The sequence below is a fragment of the Paroedura picta genome, chromosome 12 (assembly GCF_049243985.1).
Source record: "Paroedura picta isolate Pp20150507F chromosome 12, Ppicta_v3.0, whole genome shotgun sequence".
Classification (NCBI taxonomy): domain Eukaryota; kingdom Metazoa; phylum Chordata; class Lepidosauria; order Squamata; family Gekkonidae; genus Paroedura; species Paroedura picta.
The window spans coordinates 31,268,492-31,290,448 of NC_135380.1; the positions used below are offsets into that span (position 1 = coordinate 31,268,492).

The window sequence follows — 21,957 nt, forward strand, 5'->3', positions numbered from 1 at the left end:
CTTACAATGTTCCTTCACACACTTCTCCACTCTGAGATAAATTTTTCCCTCCAAAATCAAGTGTCCTTCCCTCACAAACTAAACAGCTTTGTAGCGTGGTTTCTTAGTTATAAAATAAAACTGACTCTCCCAACCTGTCACTAACACTTCTTAGTTTTACTCAGCCCTGGTACTTTTGGTTGTAAGTTGTAGGAGCCCATTAAGAAAAGTGTCATAATGTCTCTGAGGCATTAAGAAAACTAACAGGTTTTATAAAGCGGAAAGGGGTAGTTTGAATGAGGCAATTGAGCTTTTTTAAATATAAATAAGTAATTTTACAGTTTAAAAGTTCTTTGCTACAGGCTTTGAGAGATTTCTTTGAGCTTTTCTTAGTTATTAAGTTTTCTTAGCACTGAGAGGTTGTAATCAGGCTCCATCCAAAACATGTTTTGCTTTTATCTTTGCCAACTTCCCAGGTTTCTGAAAAGCAGGTACCTTATACTAGTACCTCCATTTTCCCTCTGACCTCTGAGGAAACTGAAGCAAGCTTTCTCTCACATGTCTAAGGAAATCCACACACCTGATTCTCCCTTTTTCGCTGGGCAAGGTTCCTCCTCTCCTTAAGACCTGAATTGGGCATGTTATTTGCCCAAATCCCTTCTGCCAAAATAACTGTCCCAATTCTCTAGACATTGTGTAGATCACCCTTTAGTAGATATTTTCTTTAACTTAAACTTTAAAAAATGGGCAAATGAGAACAAGATGCAATTTAATAAAGACAAGTGTAAAGTTCTGCATCTGAGTCAAAAAAATGAAAAGCATGCCTACTGGATGGGGGATACGCTTCTAGGTAACACTGTGTGTGAACGAGACCTTGGGGTACTTGTGGATTGTAAACTAAACATGAGCAGGCAGTGTGATGCAGCAGTAAAAAATGTGAATGCCATTTTGGGCCGTATGAACAGGGGCATCACATCAAAATCACAAGATGTCATAGTCCCATTGTATATGGCATTGGTCAGACCACACCTGGAGAACTGTGTGCAGTTCCGGAGGCCTCACTTCAAGAAGGGCGTAGATAAAATTGAAAGGGTACAGAGGAGAGCGATGAGGATGATCTGGGGCCAAGGGACCAAGCCCTATGAAGATAGGTTGAGGGACTAGGAATGTTCAGCCTGGAGAAAAGGAGGTTGAAAGGGGACATGATAGCCCTCTTTAAGTATTTGAAAGGTTGTCACTTGGAGGAGGGCAGGGTGCTGTTTCTGTTGGCTGCAGAGGAAAAGACGCACAGTAATGGGTTTAAACCAGTGGTCCCCAACCTTTATTAGGCTGGGGACCGGCAGGGCATCGGGCCACGCCCGCGGGGACCGCGCCCACGGATCGAGCCGCGCCCGCGGGCCATGCCCGCGGCCTGCACGGGCGCGGCCCGGCCCGGCCCTGCTTCCCTCTCCCCGCCCTCCCCGCAGTAAGAAGCTTCCCGGGCCGCAAGCTTGTGGCCTGGGAAGTTTTTTACTGCGGTGGGGGGGGGGGCGGGGAGAGGGAGCCGCGGCCCGGCGCCATGGCCTTTGCGGCCCGGCGGCGGGCCATGGCCCGCAGGTTGGGGACCACTGGTTTAAACTACAAGTACAACGATATAGGCTAGATATCAGGAAAAAATTTTCACAGTCAGAGTAGTTTAGCAGTGGAATAGGCTGCCTAAGGAGGTGGTGAGCTCCCCCTCACTGGCAGTCTTCAAGCAAAGGTTGGATACACACTTTTCTTGGATGCTTTAGGATGCTTTGGGCTGATCCTGCGTTGAGCAGGGGGTTGGACTAGATGGCCACTTCTATGATTCTGTGTGATTCTGTGTGAACTTCTCCCTTAGAGCCCAAATTCAGCTAAGCACTGAGACTCTGTCAATATGTCAACCAGAATCAAATTCCTTTCAGACTGAGGTTTCAGCCCTCTCTGCCTACTGAGGATTTTACTCTGGTTTTTATAATACTGTCCATCACAGCTCTCTTAGTGGGGAAAATGTCTATTCCAGCTCTGAGGAAACTGGGTCCCAGATAGCCTCCTGCACCAGTTAAGGGCCTAGCTCTGCCCTTCCTTGTCTAGCTGCATTCATTCACATCTAGGGATGCCAGCCTCCAGATGGGACCTGGGGCTCCCCCCGAATTACAGGTCATCTCCAGACTGAAGAAATCAGTGAACCTGGAAAAAAATGGCTGCTTTGGAAAGTGGACTCCATAGCTTTATACAACACTAAGTTCCCTTCTGGCCCAAATCCTGTCCACTCCTGACTGCACCTCCAAGGACTCCAGGTATTGCCCAACTCAGAGCTGGCAACCCTATTCATGTCAGAAATGAACACGATGTAATTATTTCCCCTTAGAACCAGTTTAAAATGTGTGATTATGATACCAATTTCTCTAGATTATCCACCACTTGAATTTGCTTTGTCACAATCATTTACAAGTTCCTTTAGATGTAAATAACAAAAGGTAGAAAGCTAGCTCTCTCACACACTATTAACCCTGCAGGCCATCTAACCCTGTAGACAGAATCTGACTGGTACAATTCCCTCCATCACTGCTGCTTTATGATTGGCAAAACTTCATCAGGTATATTTCTGGCTGTCCTGTAACTTTTAAAATAAACAGGTACCAATTTTGGGAGCAGGAGATAAGGTTACCAACTTCCAGGTGGGGGCGTGGTATGCTCCAAGAATTAACAACTGATTTCCTAGTTACAGATATCAGTTCCCCTGGAGATAATGGTGCTTGATTCTATGCCCCCCCCCCCACATGCAGCCAGCTGGGTGACCTTGGGCTCGACACAGCACTGATAAGTTGTTCTGACAGAGCAGTAATATCAGGGCTCTCTCACCTACCTCACAGGGGGTCTGTGGTGGGGAGAGGAAAGGGAAGGCGACTGGAAGCCACTTTGAGACGACTTCTGGTAGAAAAAAGAGGCATATAAGAACCAACTCTTCTTGATGGGATGGCAGGGGCTATCACATCAGGTTCCCACTCCTCAGGCACCACTTCCAAATTTCCAGGAACTTACAAGGGAGCCCAAGTAGGAAAAAAAACTCAACTCCACATATGCCCAAAGAAGAGAGACACCGTTAATTCCAACATGTTCTAGGTATGGTCTATGATTTAGTCTGACATTGACACATGAAGCAAAGATTTTCCTCATGAAAATCTGCAGTTGAGTGAGGTTGCATCTGCTGAATTTCTGCCTACTTGACAAGTCTAAAAGGCACTGCAGGCTGGTAATTCAAAATCAAATACTGCGAGTCAGTTCTGGATGGGGTTAATCTATGACGGCCTTCTCTTCGCTGGTCAAAAATCCATGTACGCTCAAATAGAGTGAAGTGAGGGCGGAAGTGACTTCAGCAAATGGCTTCAAGTGTTTTTTTACGCATGCTCAGTACAGACAAAGCTGCTTGAGTCTTGGTTCGCAGGTAAGGGGTCGAGAGATGGTACTCTGGAGCGCGTTGGCTGTCGCACGCCCCCTCTGCGAATCGGACACTGTTTTCTTTATTCCTGTTACAAATTATCCGCCCACGGCGGATCGCCATGCTGGAAGGGGGGGGGGGGCTAATAAGATGGCACGACACTGCAAAGCAAAGCAACCTTGCTGTGGGCAAAGTCCCGGCCTCGCAGTTGAAATGGATTCTGGCCCAGATTTAGTCCTGTAGAAGAGGTGGAGAGGGATGGCATTCGTTTTTGTCGGATGCAAACATCCCCACCACCACCACCACCATCACCGTTGAATGATACTGAGGCTTCTCTATTATTCATGTTTCTCACGAGGCCATCTGAAACGTCCTCTAAATCTGTGTTGAAAGGCCATGCTGCAATTTGCTACATTCAGTAGCAAATTGTGGAATGCTGGATTTATTTATTTTGATAATTTCTGTGGCACGTTTTTGGTATTTTGACTGTCTGAGCAGCTAACAAAATCATAGAGCAGTACACTAATATCTAAATCATTTAAAGACGTGATGTTAGAAGCAGCAAGGTTAACAAATAATTAGTAAGAGTTCCTTTTAATACTGTAAATACATTTTGGAACATTTATTAGATTTGTTTCCTGGCATGCCTTCAAGAAACTTACAATTCCTGCTTATTTCACCCTCATAACAGCCTTGCAAGGTAGGGTGCACGAGACCACCCATGGTTACAGAGTAAACTTTATCACTGTATTTGAACGTTCTAATCCCCACCGAACACCTGGCTTAAGTGAGAATGATAAACTAAGCATTTTGCAGGAGGAAGGGAAGCTGCCTTAAACTGAGTTGGTCTATTGTCTATCTAAGTTCATACTGACTTCTCTGGAGCTCTCCAGGGTCTCAGGCAGTGAGTGAGAAGACTTTGCCAAGGTGAGATCCTGAATAAAGGTGCCAGAGACTGAGCTTTGGATCTTTTGAGTTGAAGGCAATTCTGAGAAGATGAATGTGTCATGGAGTCACAACCAACTCACTCTCTCTGTAGGGTGTTCCAGGCCAGAGAGGAGCATAGGCAGTTTGCCCTTGCCTTCCTCTGCATAGCAACCTCCGTTTTCATTGGTGGTCTCCCATCCAAGTACTGGCTATGGCTGACTCTGAGTTTGACTGAGCTGGGCTGTTCTGGATTCTTGGGGGAGATGACACAAAATTCTAGAACTTCTCATTGTGGAGACCTAGGATTTGTTTTCATGAGATTGGGTGTTGGTTTTCTATCTTTTCTATCCATGCTAATGAAAGTAACTTGCAAAGCTATAAAACCAGTTTTAAGCAAAATAGTTACACTTTGTTTTAAAAGGTAAACAAAACATAACTCCCCCCAGCATATCTCTGGTGGCTGATGAGAAGCAGAATGGTGTTAAGAGTGGCGGACTCTAATCTGGAAAAGTGGGTTTGATTTCCCATTCTACCTTCACATGAAGCCTGTGGGGTGACCTCGGTCGAGTCACAGTTTTCTCAGAACTCTCTCAACCCCACCTGCCTCACAAGGTGCCTGTTGTGGGGAGAGGAAGGGAAAGACTGTAAGCTGTTCTGAGACTCATTAAGGTAGAAGAAAAGCAGGGTATAAAATTTTATTCTTTTGGTAACAACACATGCTCTGTCACTGAGTCACACAGTCTTGCTCAAGATCATGTGGTAAATCGGAATCTCAAAGGCAGTTTAATTTCTAAAACAAAGAGATCCTGAAGCTCATAACTGAGCAGTTATGGGATGATACCTGATATGATACCCCTCACCCATTGTGATGAGTCATCCTTATCCCATTTTTAGAAAGAGAGAAAGACAGGGCAAGGACAATGAATATCATCACCCACCCGTTACGAGGCTAGTGGCAGGTTTGTCTGGTTGGTCATGTGGCAACATCACCATGCTTATGCTGACATTCCAGTTTAGCTCAACCCAGCCCTGCCCTCTTTTCACCTTTCTGCCCAACTAGTTTGTCTGCCCTTTCCTGCTGGGCAACTCCGGTTGAAAAGGGCATGTTGTAACACCCTGACCAGAGGGGAATCTGTCTTGCCAAGAATCAGGAGATTTAAGAACACCTGTTTGAAGAGTTTTTAGAAGCCATAAAGCCGCCAAGACTTACCATGATCATAGAGGTTTATAAACTTATGGCTGGTGCAGAGAAATTAAATGAAAATCATTTCTCTTTTGCATTACAAAGGGGCAAAGATGAGAGAGACAGATTCAGGACAGGCAAAAATAATTGCTTTTTTGCACAATGCATTATTTGTGGAACTCACTGCTGCAAGATAGATGCATGTGCATTAGAAGGCTTCAAAAGGAGATAGGGGTCTTGAGATTCTTTAATAATTTTGATTGTTGTAGTTCATGGACTGGGAAGTAACCTATATCTTGTATGTAAAATTGAAAATGTTCAAACAAAATGTAAATAACATGTATAGTCTAAGCAAATCTGAGTTCCTAAGCAAATCTGGGTTAGAATTATTTTGAATTTCCCCCTCTATCCATTCCCATTAATTTATCCTCTTCTAAAGACCTTACTTGTGGTCTGCTGCTTCCTCAGTTCCTATAAGGAAGGCTACCTAGATGTCTGCATGAGTCATTGGTTTGAGTCACATAAGCTTAAGAAGGAAGCTGCTTTCATTATCTGGCTAGTCACTACAGCCCACCTCTTTCCCAGGCACAGCCTCCGCACTGTGCTCTGTTGTTTCAAATCCCCACTAGTGAATTATTAAACCGCTATTCATTCTGCCTGCTGACCAGATGTTAGTTTAGTAAATCATTATACTTTTAATTTACGTTTTGCTATTTTGAAACATTCCTTGTTGGCAGAGGTTGAAGGGTGTTTTTGCGGCCTGCTGGCTGTGCAGGAGCCAAGGTTAACTTCCCCAAGAGCATAGATTCTTTCCCTACCCACCCCTCCATGACCGAAGCCAATCCAATTCCCTGTTGAAAAGGGCAGGGGCATCAGAGATACTGGAGTTGTCTTAAAAGGGGACAGTGTTGCTACATGGCAGACACATCTGCTGGAAATGAGATGGCTGTCATAAACTTGTGTGTTAGGGTGGACTATAGATTATAGCAACCAAATGGTGTGGTGGGATTTCTGCTGTTACTTCTCTTGTCTGTCATTCCAGACCATTTCGTGCTTTGCCACAATGCTGAAGCTACGGCTTTTGACATGGGATGTGAAGGATACTCTACTCCGACTCCGGATTCCTGTGGGCGAGAGTTACGCTGCTGAGGCCCGGACTCATGGCCTCCAGGTGGAAGCTGAAGCACTCAACCAAGCCTTCCGCCAGGCCTATAAGGCTCAGGAACAGTGTTTTCCCAACTATGGCCTAGACAGAGGCCTTAGCTCAAAACAGTGGTGGCTGGGTGTGGTCAGAAAGACCTTCCAGCTCTCAGGGGTCCATGAGGACAAGGTCATCCTGCCCATCGCAGAGAAACTCTACTGTGATTACTGCACCAAGCACAACTGGGAACTACTACCAGGAGCCATTGAGGCCCTCCAGTGGTGCCAGCAGCTAGGCATCCGCATGGCTGTCATCTCCAACTTTGACCGGAGGCTGTCAGAGATTCTAGCTCAGTGCAACCTCCAGCAGCACTTTGAATTTGTCTTGAGCTCTGAGAACGTGGGCTTTGCAAAGCCGGACAAGAGAATATTTCTGGAAGCCCTGCGGATCTCTAAGGTGCCCCCTCCCTTGGCCGCCCACATCGGAGATAGCTACACGAACGATTACAGGGCACCCAGGGAGGTGGGAATGCATAGTTTCCTGCTTAAGACAGCCGGGAAACCGGCCAGCTGGGAGGCAGAAGTGCCTCAAGAACACATCTTGCCCTCGCTTACATACCTGCCCTCTCTTATAGAGAAAGGCTAAGAGAGGGATGTCAGTATTTTGCAGAATTACTGTTGAAGCCGTTCTTGAATTGGACCACTCACATTGGCATCCTGAGCAGAATTGCACCCAAGCCCATTGAAGCCAAATGGTTTAGAAAGGTCTCCGGGCTTAGGATGTTAGTTAGAATGGCATGGGGTTTCTTTTTTTTTCGTTCCCTTTTTTGATTCCCTACATTTTAAAAAAATGTAGACTGCTAGCACATCAGATAAAAAGACTGTTACCTGGCCCTTACCATGACACTGGCTTCCCACATACACGCCACTTTTCATATGGAAAATCCTTCAGAAATGTCCTGTCCTACTTACAAACCAGAAATGGCATAGGGCAGGAAGAATTCTGCCACAAGATTTTACTGATTGTCTACATCTACCATGCTCTTCTTGCTAAGGAGAATGTGAGGAAGGGAAAAGGGACCTAATGTATAACATCCTGGTGTAAAAGCAATTGGGCAAACTAACTTCCTTTGGGCATTTCATGTTTTTAGTTCCAGTAAAAGTAGCTGCTGCTATTAGAGAAAAAATTCAGTGTATCTATGATTGACCTTCCCCTGATAATTTAACAAAAAAAAGATTTTGTTTAATTCACAATAAATTTCAGTCCTGACTGGGATCAGTGTCTCACCAACCTTGCAATGAACGTGCCCAGTAGATGGAAAGGTATAGACTGAAGGCAGCGTCTTAGAGACAGCAGCCTCCTCAGAGTTGTACACGTCAATGAAACATTGGAGAACTGGAACTCAGGATTCAAGTCCAGTTTTGTAGGATACATTGGGCATGCATCTTGAGGTGGGAAAGAGACAACTGACAAGGACATAAATGGGGTAGTGATGTGCCTGAGGCCAGAGACTACAAGAACATACACATTGTATACTGTAAAATACAGAGAAGCACAAACTAGAAATGTCTGTTTGGAAAGACCTAACCCATTCAGTCTTAAAATTGTTCACGTACATACACAGCACAAAGAATCTTGGAGTGTTCCTAGTTGCAAAGGTAAGTATTGAGTTTAAACTCATGGGAGGTACTGCATCTTTCCAAGGTATTTGTTCCTATGAATATGAGACAAGTTCCTTCAAGGCCACTACTTAGGTTTTGATTACTTTATGAAATGTAATTGCATACATTTCACAGCAACCTACTGGCCAGTATCTACAGCAACCAAAGACAACCCTGCCATGCGTACAATGTCTACACTGTTTCCTGATTCTGAGGGAGAGTTGCAGTCCTTTTGCCCCAGGCTCTGTGTGTGTGTGTGTGTGTTTGTGGTGCAATTCTATAGGAGCACAGAATAGAATGATGCAGAATGTAGCTTCCTCAGAATTTCACTTTCATTTAAAAACTAACAGCTGTTAAGTGCCTAGCCCTTATTCTTAAAAGTATTTAAAAGTGTGTAGGCACTCTTGCAGCCAGAAGGGAAGCAGAAGATTTCCAAAGGTTTGTTTCCTTGCCTTTGTTAAGAGCTTGTAAAACCATAATAAATGATGCATAATAGTAAAAATGGCAGATTTGGCTATGAGAAAACAAGTGCAATTATATGTTCTGAATGTGTATAATTTATGCAGGTCAAAAAAGTTCAGTTTCACTTGACACAGAAGTTGATATATACAGGGAAGAATTTTTGTTAATGTTTTAACATGGGTGACCAAAGTGTCCCTAGTTCTAATAGGAAAGTTGTGGCCAAAGCAAAGCACTTGTTTTATAAGGGTCAGGTTCAATCCCTTGCATCAGGGGTAGTCAACCTGTGGTCCTCCAGATGTTCATGGACTACAATTCCCATGAGCCCCTGCCAGCAGTTGCCTTACATTACCAGTCAAGGGATTGCGGGTAGAGGGTCTTGGGTATCACTTTAGAATGTCATTACCAGCCAAATGAGAACACAGAACTAGAATCATCTGATTCAATCAAGGGCAACTTTGTAAGAACAAATATAACAAGTGCCTTTTTCTAGACCACATGGAACAGCCCTCCACACACATGCACCATACTGAGCCATCTGTATTGCCTGGCACATAATTTTCAGACAAGTATCTCCACAGTCTCTCTCTTTTGCATACAGATAGTCAAACCACAAGCCAGGGTAGATCAATTGTATTATCCCACCCAGCAGCAAAGAGGATGCTCCCATGTACTGGAGTCTTGACCTGGTAAAATGGTTGACTTCAGGTATACCATTGATTAAAACTTTAACTTCTCAGATTCCTGGAGTTTCAGGATCCCTTCAGCTCCCTCCATCCTAGCCAATGAAGCAGCAAAAGTCATTGCATTTGGCATTTGTGCCATCTTTGCAGGCTTGCAAAATGTTAAGGAACCCTAATGCCACAAATTATAAGGAGCCATCAATGTAGTATGAACAATACAGTTTCAGTGTTCATCAAAGATAAATATGACCTCTTGGCCTGCCCCTCACCAGAGTCTCACTCTCAGTGCATCAAATAGATACTTTGATCAGCTACAGCCAAGGTTGGATAGATGGGAGCAGTGAAGTTTTCATGATGTGTATGGAGAACAACGCAGGATTCTGGGTCGTAAAACAACAGTTCTCCAGCATCCAAGTCCACTAGGACCCCAATTTCCATTGGGCTTTTGAGGAGGTCCACTGTTCGGTGGCAATTGTCATGTGAAAATTGAAATTCCTTGTCATAGCGGGAGAAGACCCAGGAGAATGGATTGTAACCCAGGCGGGCTTCAGGACCTGTTCCTTTACGTTGCAGTGATTTATATGAGATACCCAGCTTGTATGCACCGCTGTTTGCCACGCTGACTCTCCATGCGTGGATCCCTTTGTGGAATGATTCTTCAGCCAAGGCATTGGGCCAGTGGTCAAACCGTTCTGGACCATCAGGGTCACTCCTTAGTTTCTTAGGGGTAAAAGTCAGTGTTTTCTTGTCTTCCGAGAGCGTCAGGAGTGGGCTGACTGTTTTCTCATCAATGTGGATGTCATCTGTGCTAAGAATAAAAGGAGATTAGTTCATGCATGTTTGGCATAGCAGCTTGCATTAGTTCTTTTGTACATCAAAATTCTGAATTTGACTTGTATGGTCTTTAATATTGGCCTTCAAAAGTGCATTAGTACAACTTTATTTTAAGCATCCTTTGGAACCCCAACATTTACAAACATAATCTACAATTTCAAATTCAAGTTTCCAAATTATATTACCCCTTTATATTTTTTTTTGTTTTGCCTTTATAAAACGGGCATTTTGAGAACTCATATATCCTGCTGTTTGTCATACAATGCAACACAAGAAAGATCATAACATGCTATTAAAATATAAAATAGATGTAAAGCTGCATACAAATGAAAGGAAACGTAACAAGCACCACAGCTTAGAGAAATCTTAAAAAATGGTTTGTTCAGGTCACACAATCTACAGAATAAAACAGTTTTGAGACATAAATGATAAATGCCCTTTGGAATAAAGCAGTTTATACAACTCTCTGAAATTGGTGGTCAAGAGGGTGGAGTCGGACAAATCTTTTGGGGAGGGGAGTGTTCCACTTTGGGGTTCACAGATTTAAAAGCACAGTCTTGCTGGTAGTCAATCCCCACACACAGATGGTTCATACAGATGATTACAGAGATTAATTGTATAGAGCAGTGGTGGCCAAACTGACTCTCCAAATGTTTATGGACCACAATTACCATGAGTCCCTGCCAGCATGGTAATTGTATTCCATGGACATCTTTAGAGCCACAATTTGGTCACCCCTGGCATAGAGCTTCCTTAAGGATGTTGGAATATGCAAGAGTGTGCATGACTCAAAATGATATGAATATTATCCTACAGGGGGCTTTGGAGGAGATGTATATTTAGCATATTTAGATTAGTAACTTCTTGAATTCATCAAATAATCTCCTCCTGTTCTGATTTGCCATTTCGTGCTCCTTTGAGGACGCTTCCTCCGTTTGCCTTCAGACAGAGAACAGTTAGACTGCTAGGAATCTCTCTCTCCTCTCTTCTTTCATTACAAAGTTGTTTCAGTTCTCAATAAAGCTACTTATTCTTTAAGAGCTGGTGCTGTACTCCTTTGCATCTTTGAATTCTGTTTACAAGAGGCTTGGTGGTAGAGAATCTGCTATACAGTTCCAGGTTCAGTGTCCAGCATCCAGTCTGAATAGACAATACTGACCCTAATGGACCAATGGTCTGATTCTGTATAAGCCAATTTAATAGCATCAGTTCCACTTCAGCTGTGTGCATACATGTAGTTAGACAGTTATCCAGAACTGAATTCTGTGGAACTAAAGACAGCTTCTAAGAATAAACCTCAGTTTGAATTAAGGTCTGGTTCCAAGGCATCAGAGAGAAAGATGCTCAGTGCAATAATATACACCCCTGCAGTGGTATTTAAAGAGGGCAATATGGGCAAAACCAGAGCCTCTTGTAGCACAGAGTGGTAAAGCAGCCGACATGCTGTCTGAAGCTCTGACCATGAGGCTGGAAGTTCGATCCAAGCAGCCGGCTCAAGGTTGACTCAGCCTTCCATCCTTCCGAGGTTGGTAAAATGAGTACCCAGCTTGCTGGGGGATAAAATGGTAATGACTGGGGAAGGCACTGGCAAACCACCCCGTATTGAGTCTACCAAGAAAATGCTAGAGGGTGTCACCCTAAGGGTCAGACATGACTTGGTGCTTGCACAGGGGGATACCTTTACCTTTACCGGCAAAACCAGCCTCAACTCTCTGGGAGGATGAGACACTGACCTGAATTCCAGCACAGAACAGCAGCAGCCCACAATCGGCTAATTAATGGACTCTGGATACACTGCAGGTTAAAGTTTAACTTCTCAGATTCTTGAGGTTTCAGGATCCCTTCAGCTTCCTCAAGCCTAGCCAATGAAACAGCAGAAGTCATTGTACTTGGCATTTCAGTGATATTTTCAGAGTGTAACCCATGCAACAGTTGAGGGAGGTTAGGACAGATCTGGTCTTCCTTATAAGCTACACCTACAATTCTGATATCCTTGCCAGGTAGTCTAAGAGCATTTGAGCAGTTTGCCTGAGTCTCTCATTAACTGTGTGGATTTCTTAATCCTCATTTTTGCTTTCAGTTGCACTCATATTATCAATTGTTTTTATTGTTTAAGTCAGCCTTATTACAGTTGATGTCCAGACTACAAAAATCTACCCCCTGTTTTGGATGGTGGAGTTTATGATACTGTACCCTGCTGGGCCCTTCCTTAAAGCCTACTCTCTCCACATTCCACCCCCAAAATCTTCTGTTATTTCCCAATGTACCAGGCAAAGCTTTGTGTGCTCCCCATTTTCTGCAGTTGCATAAATGGTACAGGATTAGGGCCTGCCACTGACCATCTTTATAAACAGTCACAGTCCTGCTGCATAACTTTAGTACCATTAAGATAAAAATGCATGGTTTGTTCTCCTCCTGGGACTCATTCAGGGAGCCACAGAATGTTCCATGCTCTTTTAGAAAATAAGTGTATTGTAGTGTCTGAAGCTATAAGCCTGGCCTTGGGCAAGCTGCTTTTCCTCAGCCTGAGACCACTTCCCATCAAGGAAAATTAATTAGTTAATGGAAAACATTTATTAGCTACCACTTCATTTTGAAAAACTTTAGGTAGCTTGTATTATTTATAAGCTATCCAAGAGCTAAAAATGTAGAAGGATGTCAATAAAAACAGCAGCAATGAAGCACCACTTAAACCAGGCTTTTGTGAGGCCCTGGAGTTTCTTGACAGCCCTGGAAGAGTTTTCTCCATGGACTGTACTTAATACATTTTTAATATTTTCAAAAAAATTGTTAGACATTTATCAGGTGATATGACCCAGTATGGCCATGTCAACCAACTGTCCCCCTCCTAAAATGGACAATGGTGGGCCTGGAGAGGTTGTGAAGGTGAGGCCGCAAGTGGGCATGTACACAGCTATGCTTCCTAATAATATTCTGTGACACATGTTTCAGGGGATTCTCAACTGTAAAAAAGTTGAGAACCAGGAGATCTCCAGGGTCCACACTGATGTTAGCAACTCTAGGTACACAACAGCTAAAGATAAGTTTGTATCCCAGTCTCCATAGTTCTGCAGACTCCATCGGACACCTAAATACTGCAACTCTATGGGAATGGCTATGTGCAATCTGTGCATCTGTTGCTGCCAAAGACCGCAGCCTAGGAATTTCAGGTCTATCAGAAAAATGTCAAGGTTCTAGCCCTTAAGGCTAGTTATGCTTGAAAGGATATCAACAATGCCCGGTAAAGTCTCAGATGCTTGAAATAATGAGGGGACATGCCTGGCAAAGTATCAGAAGGCATTCCGATATATGCCTTTTGGTTGGCCAAGGCAGAATAAATGGAAGTGGGAATCCTACATACTCTCTCTACAGTACTAATACAAAATACAAACACATATACAACTTTCATGAACATATAAAACCTAGGTCTATTTCCTCTGTGCAAATCTGCTTAATTTAAAATATTTATGCATGTCACAGATTCCTACAGAATTTGGATTCCATTGATACACTTAAATTTTGCATGCATAGTTGTGTGCAGGGAACCAGAACCAGGGCAAAGCTACAGAACTGAGGGTGAGATGGGTGATGTACTCTTCATCCCCTGTTGTGGGACATGAGAGAACAAAATAAACCAGCACTTTGATACCCACCTTTCATAGATTTCCTCTTCTGCCTGCTGGAGTAAAGGAGAAAGAGATGAAAAGATGACAACTGCATCCCATGAAACTTCTTGGATATGCCCCAACATTATATGCGCCTTCGAATTGGAACTCTAAATAAAAATAATACCCTTTCATAGAAAGGGAGTAACTGCCTCTGTTTTTGGCTCTGGAGCAATCTCAAAATTGGCACGTTTTGCTGGTAGCTGCTGGAAATCAATCCAAAGCAAGTGCACATAACCAAGGCTTAGCTCATGAATGCTAGAATGCCAAAGGGAGCTTTGTATCTCAACAGTTCATAGCCCCCAGGAATCTTGTTGGTCTCTAAGAGGTGCTACTGGGCCGGAATCTACCTGTTTAGGTCTCAAATGGGAGAATATAGCTTTGAATGTTGCTTTGTATAAAAACTCACAAACAGAAACCTAGTTCATCAGAGACCAAGAATTTTACTTTCTCATTGCTTGCCATAATTGTCTTCAGTTTGCAGAGGGCTTAAAAAAACCCCAATTAAACAGAGTGGTGCATTCCAAAATATGATCACTCATAACCTTTTCCTCCAATGAAGTGATGCAATCCTGGACTCAGGGCTCTGTCACATCATTCATCTGCACATGTTAACCAAGAGCCAGCTTGGTGTAGTCATGGCTTCTAATATAGAGAACTGTTTTTCCCCCACTCCTCCACGTACAGCCAGGTGGGTGACCTTGGGCCAGTTACAGTTCTCTCAGAGCTCACTCAGTTCTATCCATCTCACAGAGTCTTTGTTGTGGGGAAAAGGTTAGGTGACTGTAAACCCCTTTGAGAGTCCTTTGGGCAGTAAAAAATGTGGTACAGAAAAACAGTTTTTCTATTCAGCTTGGTGTAATGGTTAGGAGTGCCGATTTGATTCCTCGCTCCTCCACATACAGCCAGCTGGGTGACCTTGGACTCGCCACGGCACTAACTAAGCAGTAATATCAGAGGTCTCTCAGCCTCACCTACCTCACAGGGTGTCTGTTGTGGGGAGAGGAAAGGGAAGGTGATTGTAATTTACTTTGAGACTCCTGGTAGAGAAAAGCAGCATATAAGAACCAACTCTTCTTCTATTCATTCCTTCTCCAGTGGTGTTAACCAGGATCAGAAGTCTGGTTCTGAAGACAATGACAATCTAATCCTAGTGGATGTGCATAGAATCATACTGACTAATTGTGGTTAAGATCAGCAAGGCAGAAGCTGCACTGGTGGGGGGAAGGATGTGCGCAATTCTACAGCAGTGTGCAATTCTACAGGCAACACAAACAAAGATGGGAAGGGTCCAATGATGAACAAGCTGCCCCACTGCCATCTAAACTTAAGCACAAGCCTCTAACAATCACAGGCTTCACCACCTAGGTTGCAAGAACACAGATGGGGCCTAGGGTTCACCTGTAATTAACACTGATCACCAGACTACAAACAGAGATCAGTTTCCCTATATAAACTGCTATTTTAGAGAGTGAACTCTATGACATTGTACTCCACTGAGGTCCCTCCCGTCCCCAGGCTGCCCCTTCAAAATCTCCAAATCCAGAGTTGGCAACCCTATCCACCACAAAGAGTAGGAATGCCAGCTCATTTCCAGGCAACAGGGAAAAGGCTACTTAGAAGATTGGACTGTATGGTATCATACCCAACTGAAGTCCCATCCCAAGTCCCGCCCTCTCCAGGCTCCACCCCCAAAGTCTCCAGGTTTTTCTCAACCCAGACCTGGCAACCCTACCAAAGAGAGAGCAATAAACTCATAGTGTCAGGAAACTGCATGGCAAACCAAGGACCACTCATGATAAAGCAAGGCTGGTTACCACAAGGCTGTGGTCATCTGTAGCCGTGATCATGGCCACCAGATAGGTCCGGAGGGCATCCAGTTTCCGCTGTGACTCAGTCCAGTGGACCTGCTGGGTCAGGATGTTCTGGTGGGCCCGTTCCTCCTCTGTATGCACCACCTCCAGTAGCCGCTGCTCCTCGCTCTCACAGACATTCCTCACAAGGTTCAAGCGCTGGATCAGGACCTCTCGTGCACTGCTGGCCGCACTCTGCAAAAGCACAAACTGGATTGAACCACGCAGGGTTTCAGTTCCTCTTGACCAGTTTGTCCAGGGAATTCAGGGATTGCAACAACTGTGGGAGGAGAGGGTCACAGGGAGGGGGATCTCCACAAGGCCCTTTAGGGAAGGGGTAGGCTGACTTCTGTCTGGCATGACCTATTTCTTTTTTAGTAAATGTCTTGTGGTACACCAATATTACGTAAGAGATCTCAACAATACACTCTAGTTTACAGGAATGGGAAATCTACTTCAGTAAGATTTCTTGGGAAGAGCTGGATTACTCCATCCCTATCCCCCCTCCTCAAAAACTGGACAATGACCTAATGAGCTATGATCCTAGAGGTCACTTCAGACACAAACTCAACCCAGTCTCTCAGTCCCCTCATTTGCACTAACACTGGCCTACAAGTCAGTCATCAGTCAATCAGAGAGTAAATAATGAGGGATGTCCAACTGGCTTCTGTCTGTGAGTTACTGGTAGTTTGGGTTGCCAGCTCTGGATTGGGAAATACCTGGAGACTTTGGGGGTGGAACCTGGAGTGGGCAGGGACTTCAGTAGAGTATAGTGCTATGGAGTTCACCCTCCAAAGTAGCCATTTTCTCCAGGGGAACTGATCCCTTTAGTCTGGAGATGAACTATAATTCCAGGGGATCCCCAGGTGCTACCTGGGGACTGGCATCCCTACTGGTAGTTCATCAGCTGCTGCAGAGTAGCTTTTCAACCTTGAAGACCCAGGAAAAGATCTCAAAAAGATCTTCATTTCTAAAGCTTTTGTTTCATTGGATTTTTCTACATGCTGCCTAACTGACAACTTTGGTGCTCTTCCTAATCCATGCCCTGTTTCAAGGACAAAATAAACTTTGGTAACATGTTGGGGGGAGTGCAGAGTTTAGTGCATGTCGGGGGAACATAGAGTATCTTGACATCTTTTTCATTTCTCAGAAATACCTCTCATTAAAGAAAAGGCTGGTGACCCAGGCATGTATGAAATACTCTTGAAAATGTATATGTGAATGCTAAACAGGGTTGTCTCAGGACTAGGAATATCAATTTTTTTCTAGCTATCCTTGTTTATATCAGCACATCAAAGTGCAGTAATTGAACAGGGGGATGAAATTCTCCTTTATTGCTCTCCCCTCCCTCTCCCCTTGCTAAATAGGTTCTCTTAAAAACCACAGAACACAGGCCCAGAAAAATCATCATCATAATATAAAAGCATGACAGCCCAAGAACTACCTGGTTTATTTATGTATTTATTTAAAGGAACTTCTGTGCTGCATCCCACAGGTGATGGCTTCCAAACCACAATACAGAAAAACAAAACAAAAGCAATTTAACAATAAAATGGGCCCAGGCTTATTATAATAACACAACCTTTAAAGCCCCTTTAAAGGCCACCATAACATTCAGAGATTATCCAGTTTGAGGGATCACATCTACCCCCTCCTCTAGCTGAAACATCTCATGACCAGGCAGAAAAATGTGTGAGGGGGATTTATGGAATCGCAGGAAGGGGGAGTGACAAGTAGGAATTTAAACTGTTTCCTCCTTGCCAAATTACTTGCATATTCTACCCTAACAACTCTTGGGAAGCATTTTCTCCCATATTAACAACCCCCCATGGGTCCTAGTGTTTTAAGATCAGCTTAGGATACCATCCTTTATGAACGCCAGAACGCCCTGAGAGCATAAATGGCCATGTCCTTTGAATCCTTTGGGAAGCAAACAAAGGCATTTTTGTTCAGCCAGTCTTTTGAAAACTGAGTCCCCCAGCTCCTGGAATTAATATGTTTTGGAGGACAACTGAACCTTGTCTGTTCTGTCCTTCTTTATAAAAAAATATTTTGTCATGTTTTTACATTGCAAACTGTTTTGTAAACCGGGCATTAAAAAGAAGCATATTAATAGTTCTAATAAAATCAGTAAATGGTCAAATAAAACCTGCAAAGCAAGACACTGAGGGTCTTTTTTTCTCCCCCTGAGCAGATTTTTGTGCCTTTCACAGCTTCATCATATGCCCCTAGAATTCAACAAGTGTTGTTACCTCTTTCTATCACTGTCTGCAGTGCAGTGGTTCAAAGAGGTGGCACCACAGAGATGTGATGGGTGAGGCATCCAGCAGCATAAGCATGGAGGTGTGTTATTGGGGGAAAGTGCCATCAAGTCAAGTCACAACTGACTTATGACAACCCAGCCCTGTGGTTTTCATGGTAAGAGGTGTTCCAGAGGTGGTTTGCCATTCCCTGTCTCTGCATGACAACCCTAGTATTCCTTGGTAAAATCCCATCCCATACTAGCCAGTGCCACCCCTGCTTAGCTTTTGAGATCTGACAAGACTGGGCTAGCCTAGTCTATCCAAGTCATGGCTGTAGACCTCATCAAACTACAGCTCCCTCTACTCTGACTGAAAGAAAGGTCTAATTCAGTATTCAGATTCAGGTATCTCTACATTAGGCTCTTCAGAACTCCAAGCAGAGAAAAGGCCTTCTTAGCTACAGACCTAAGATTTTGCTCATCCCCTTGAATAAACAAGTTCAACATCCATTAGCATTACACAGGATAATATCGTCTACCTTCTACCAAGTAAGCCCATTGTCCACCTAGGCCTGAACTGTCTGCTCTGATTGGCAGAGGCAGCCCTGAAGGATGCCAAGAAGAGAACTCCCACCAAGATGCTGAGCTACTGGAGATGCTGGGGATTGACTCAGGGATCTTCTAGAAACAAAGGCTCTGGGGACCAAGTCACAGTCCCCAGTGCAATGAGAGCATCTCAAGTGGACCCCACCCTTTCATCCTAGTACCTCCTGAGAATTCGTACCACAACATGCTGTTTCTTCTCCGGAAGTACCTCTGCCACATATTTAGCGGTCACGGCACTCTGCAGCTGAAGCGTCTCACATTGATCTACAATTTTGTTCTGAAACAGAAGAAGCAGGAGGCTATAATTGCTACCTTATAATTGCTGCCACATAGGGCTGGTTTATCCATGTAATACATGTAGCACATGCTCCAGGCCTCCCCAACCCCAGTGCCTTTCCCACCATGGATCAGAGCTGTAGCCTCTCCCTTCCCCCTTTTCACTTGGAGTGACACTTCTATCCATTGTAGGGGCCCCTCCATTCCCAGCCAGGCTGCTCCTGCTGCAATTGTATTCTCCTAAGGCTCCATGATGCTCTGGTGCTACAGGCCCACAGATCCTTAAACCACTCCTGCTATCACACACACACACACACAAATTATTCATCATCTGAACACAAGAAGAGTCACACTAGATCAGACTTTTTAGCCTGTTTCCAAATGTGGGTAACCGGTTGCCTGTCAGAAGGTCTCCAAAATCACCCAGTAACCAAAGCCTCCATCTGTCATTGATCCACCAGGAACAAATGTTGAGAAGTAGACTGCCTCTGAGCATGAAGGTCCAATTTAGTCCTTATGCACCATAGACACAGGTGGCCTTCCTCCATGAATCTGTTAATTTGTGCTTGTCCTTGAAGGCTAGCAGCTTGCGGGCATTCTTAGATGGGAGTGGTACTCAAGACTGAAAGTTCGGACCACCACCTTCATCACTTATCTCCTGATATGGGGGGAGGCCTCATTTATGCATTGGAGGCCCTTTGTAAATGCTCAGAGGGTTCCAGCACAGTGCAGCTGAACCGGCAGAACAGGATCAAGGAGACCCGGGTTCGAATTCCCATTCTTCCATGGAAGTTTACTGGGAAACCCTGGGCCCGTCACACACTCTCAGCCTAACTTTTCCCACCCGTGAAGATAAAATGGAGGAGAAAAGAACAATATAAGCTGCTCCGAATCTCCTTTGGAGAGAAAGGCAGGGTATAAATTAAGCCAAAACAAAGTCATCACACATTCCAGAAACTGTTGTCACTTAACACAAAAAAGTTCCTGGTAGGTGTTTCTGTATCTTTAATAGCAGAAATCCAACACTCCTAGAATTCTATGCCATAAGAGCTTTCCCAGTTGAATTGCTGCCTGCCACACAGATGATAAAAACGAAACATGTCAGATTTCTTTTTTTAATTTTTAAAAGAAGTTTCGGAGAAGAGTACTATGAAAGGGGAGGGGGCAAAGGGACGCCTTTTTGTGACCTTCCCACAGAAAATACACGCCCGGACCACCCCGAGGAGAAACGCGGCAGCCCGCCCGGATGAGCCTCACCCGCCGCTCGGTCGCCTCCTCCGCCAATCGGCGCACGCAGTGGCCCCGGCAGCTGCCCTGGCTCCAACACTGCGCGCACACCAGCCGTCTTTCGGCGCAGCAAAACCAACCCAGCTCCAGGGCGTGCTCTGGACAAATCCCAGCGCTCCCGCGCCCTTCACCGTGGCCTTGGGCCGAGCCCATCTGGTCCCCGCGATCTTCTGGCCCGCGCGGTCCAGGTTCCTGAGCCATGACGGAGGAACTACCAGAAGGAGCGGTCAAGGCACCTGCTGCCCAGGTGGGCGGAACGGGCTGCCGGGGAGAGCCTCGGGAACCGCCCTTCTTGCCTTGAGCACGCCCAGGCAGTGTGAAAATCTCTGCGCTGCCTCGCCCTGGAGCCTCTCAGTCTGGGCTAGCTTCGCGCTGGTGTTTGCATGCTCCCAGGTCTCCAATCCTCATTCATTGGCCCGGAACTTCCATAGACAGGAGCAGTTTAGCGCTACAGATCCAGCACTTCTGGCAAAAGAAGAAGCGGCGTTTGCCAATTATTCTGCTGCAGTTGCTTGGGAACTTTCCAGAAACACCTGGCCAGCAACTTTTGGAGACTAAATGGACATACCAGAAGTAACTGTTAACAAAAGCCCAAATCCAGATCCTCAAACTTGTAGTGGTTTGCTCTATTTTGGAATGCTGTTGTATATCAACTGTTTTTTTCTTATTTGCTTCTCTGTAGTGAGAGGAAGAGGGAAGAAGTTTCAATTTAGGATGACTATGAAACTGGGTGATGACACTTCAACTCAGAAGGCATAGTCTGAGCCCTCTTGTTTCTCTGGAACTCTGAAGGTCCTCCCAGGAAAATCTGCAAGGGTGCCTCTGAGCATGTCCTCATTGTAGTTGAAAAGTCATTTCAGGGAGGCACTATATAGTATGAAGAAAGTGGATAGAAATAACTTTTTCTCCTTCTCCCAAAGAACTAAAATCCCAGTCTGTCTTAAATTGATGGGCAGTAGATTCAGGACTGACAAGAGGAACCTCTTCTTCTCATAGCACTAAACTAATCCATGGAATTCACCGCCACAAGGTATAATGATGGCTGTGAGCATAGATCATTTGTTAAGGGGCTACTAAACCAATTAAAGGAGGAGGATAAGGCTACCAACAGGTATAGTGTCACTACTGGTGTTGACAACACTAAGGAAACCAGTTGTCAGTGGTGAATGACCACTCTTCTTGTATATTTAAGGTCTGCACCAATATGTTCCTAGCCGTTTGATTTCCATGTAAGGCTTCTTTCCAAATATTTTTGTCTTCTTTCTCTGTATCTAAGATACAGTCCATGCACCAATAAAGGTCTAGACCACTAAAGTTGATGCCCTTATAAATCAGCCGTTTTTATAGGTGCCAAAAGATTCCTTTTTTGTTTTGCTGCAACATTAGTCATGGTGACTACTGAAACCTTCATGTTCAGAGTATACCTCTGCTGGGGGCAACAGCAGGGAAGGGGCTACAGCCTTCAGATCCTCTTTGTAGACTCTATGAATCAGCTGCAATTCCAAACAGGATGTTGTACTCTATATCTCTTTGGCGTGACGCAGCAGGGCTCTTGGGTGGTCTTTATGAAAAGTCTTCTGGGCTTGAGCCCTTGTCCCTGATACTTTTGAAGCTATGCACAGCCTCCCCTCTACAAAGTGCCATGCACAATCAGTCCTAGCTGCAGAGATGGGTGGGTCTCGGGCTGCAAACAATGTCGTGCAACCAAGGAGCGTT

At 44.6% G+C, this 21,957-nt stretch overlaps 2 protein-coding genes across 4 annotated transcripts; one reads left to right on the plus strand and one right to left on the minus strand.

Annotated features, from left to right (window-relative positions):
- The first annotated feature begins 3,343 nt into the window (after nucleotides 1–3,343).
- On the plus strand, nucleotides 3,344–8,729 carry HDHD3 (haloacid dehalogenase like hydrolase domain containing 3). The gene is made up of 2 exons (XM_077305332.1): nucleotides 3,344–3,430; nucleotides 6,577–8,729. Exon 2 carries the CDS (start codon nucleotides 6,598–6,600, stop codon nucleotides 7,318–7,320), a length of 723 nt encoding a protein of 240 aa, XP_077161447.1. The 5' UTR covers nucleotides 3,344–3,430; nucleotides 6,577–6,597; the 3' UTR covers nucleotides 7,321–8,729.
- Nucleotides 8,730–8,870: 141 nt separating this feature from the next.
- Nucleotides 8,871–20,569, minus strand: BSPRY (B-box and SPRY domain containing). Of its 3 annotated transcripts, none has more exons than XM_077305328.1 (6): nucleotides 20,212–20,563; nucleotides 18,857–18,955; nucleotides 15,795–16,025; nucleotides 13,966–13,988; nucleotides 12,046–12,170; nucleotides 8,871–10,281 (listed from the first exon to the last, which is right to left on the minus strand). In XM_077305328.1, exons 1-6 carry the CDS (start codon nucleotides 20,440–20,442, stop codon nucleotides 9,761–9,763), a joined length of 1,230 nt encoding a protein of 409 aa, XP_077161443.1. In that variant the 5' UTR covers nucleotides 20,443–20,563; the 3' UTR covers nucleotides 8,871–9,760. The 3 variants fall into 3 exon arrangements, with proteins under 3 accessions (XP_077161443.1, XP_077161442.1, XP_077161444.1); XM_077305327.1 differs by having other exon boundaries at nucleotides 13,966–13,991; nucleotides 20,212–20,559; XM_077305329.1 differs by having other exon boundaries at nucleotides 10,012–10,286; nucleotides 13,966–13,991; nucleotides 20,212–20,569.
- Between the last annotated feature and the right edge of the window lie 1,388 nt (nucleotides 20,570–21,957).

Bases quoted from the DNA above. Each gene is read 5' to 3' on its own strand.
- HDHD3 (XM_077305332.1), top strand. From the start codon at position 6,598: ATGCTGAAGCTACGGCTTTTGACATGGGATGTGAAGGATACTCTACTC.
- BSPRY (XM_077305327.1), bottom strand. From the start codon at position 20,442: ATGGCTCAGGAACCTGGACCGCGCGGGCCAGAAGATCGCGGGGACCAG. The intron at 18,956-20,211 runs GTGAGGCTCATC...CTTCTGTTTCAG, and splicing joins AGGAGGCGACCGAGCGGCGG to AACAAAATTGTAGATCAATG. The intron at 12,171-13,965 runs GTGGGTATCAAA...TTCATTGGCTAG, and splicing joins GAAGAGGAAATCTATGAAAG to GCTTGAGGAAGCTGAAGGGA.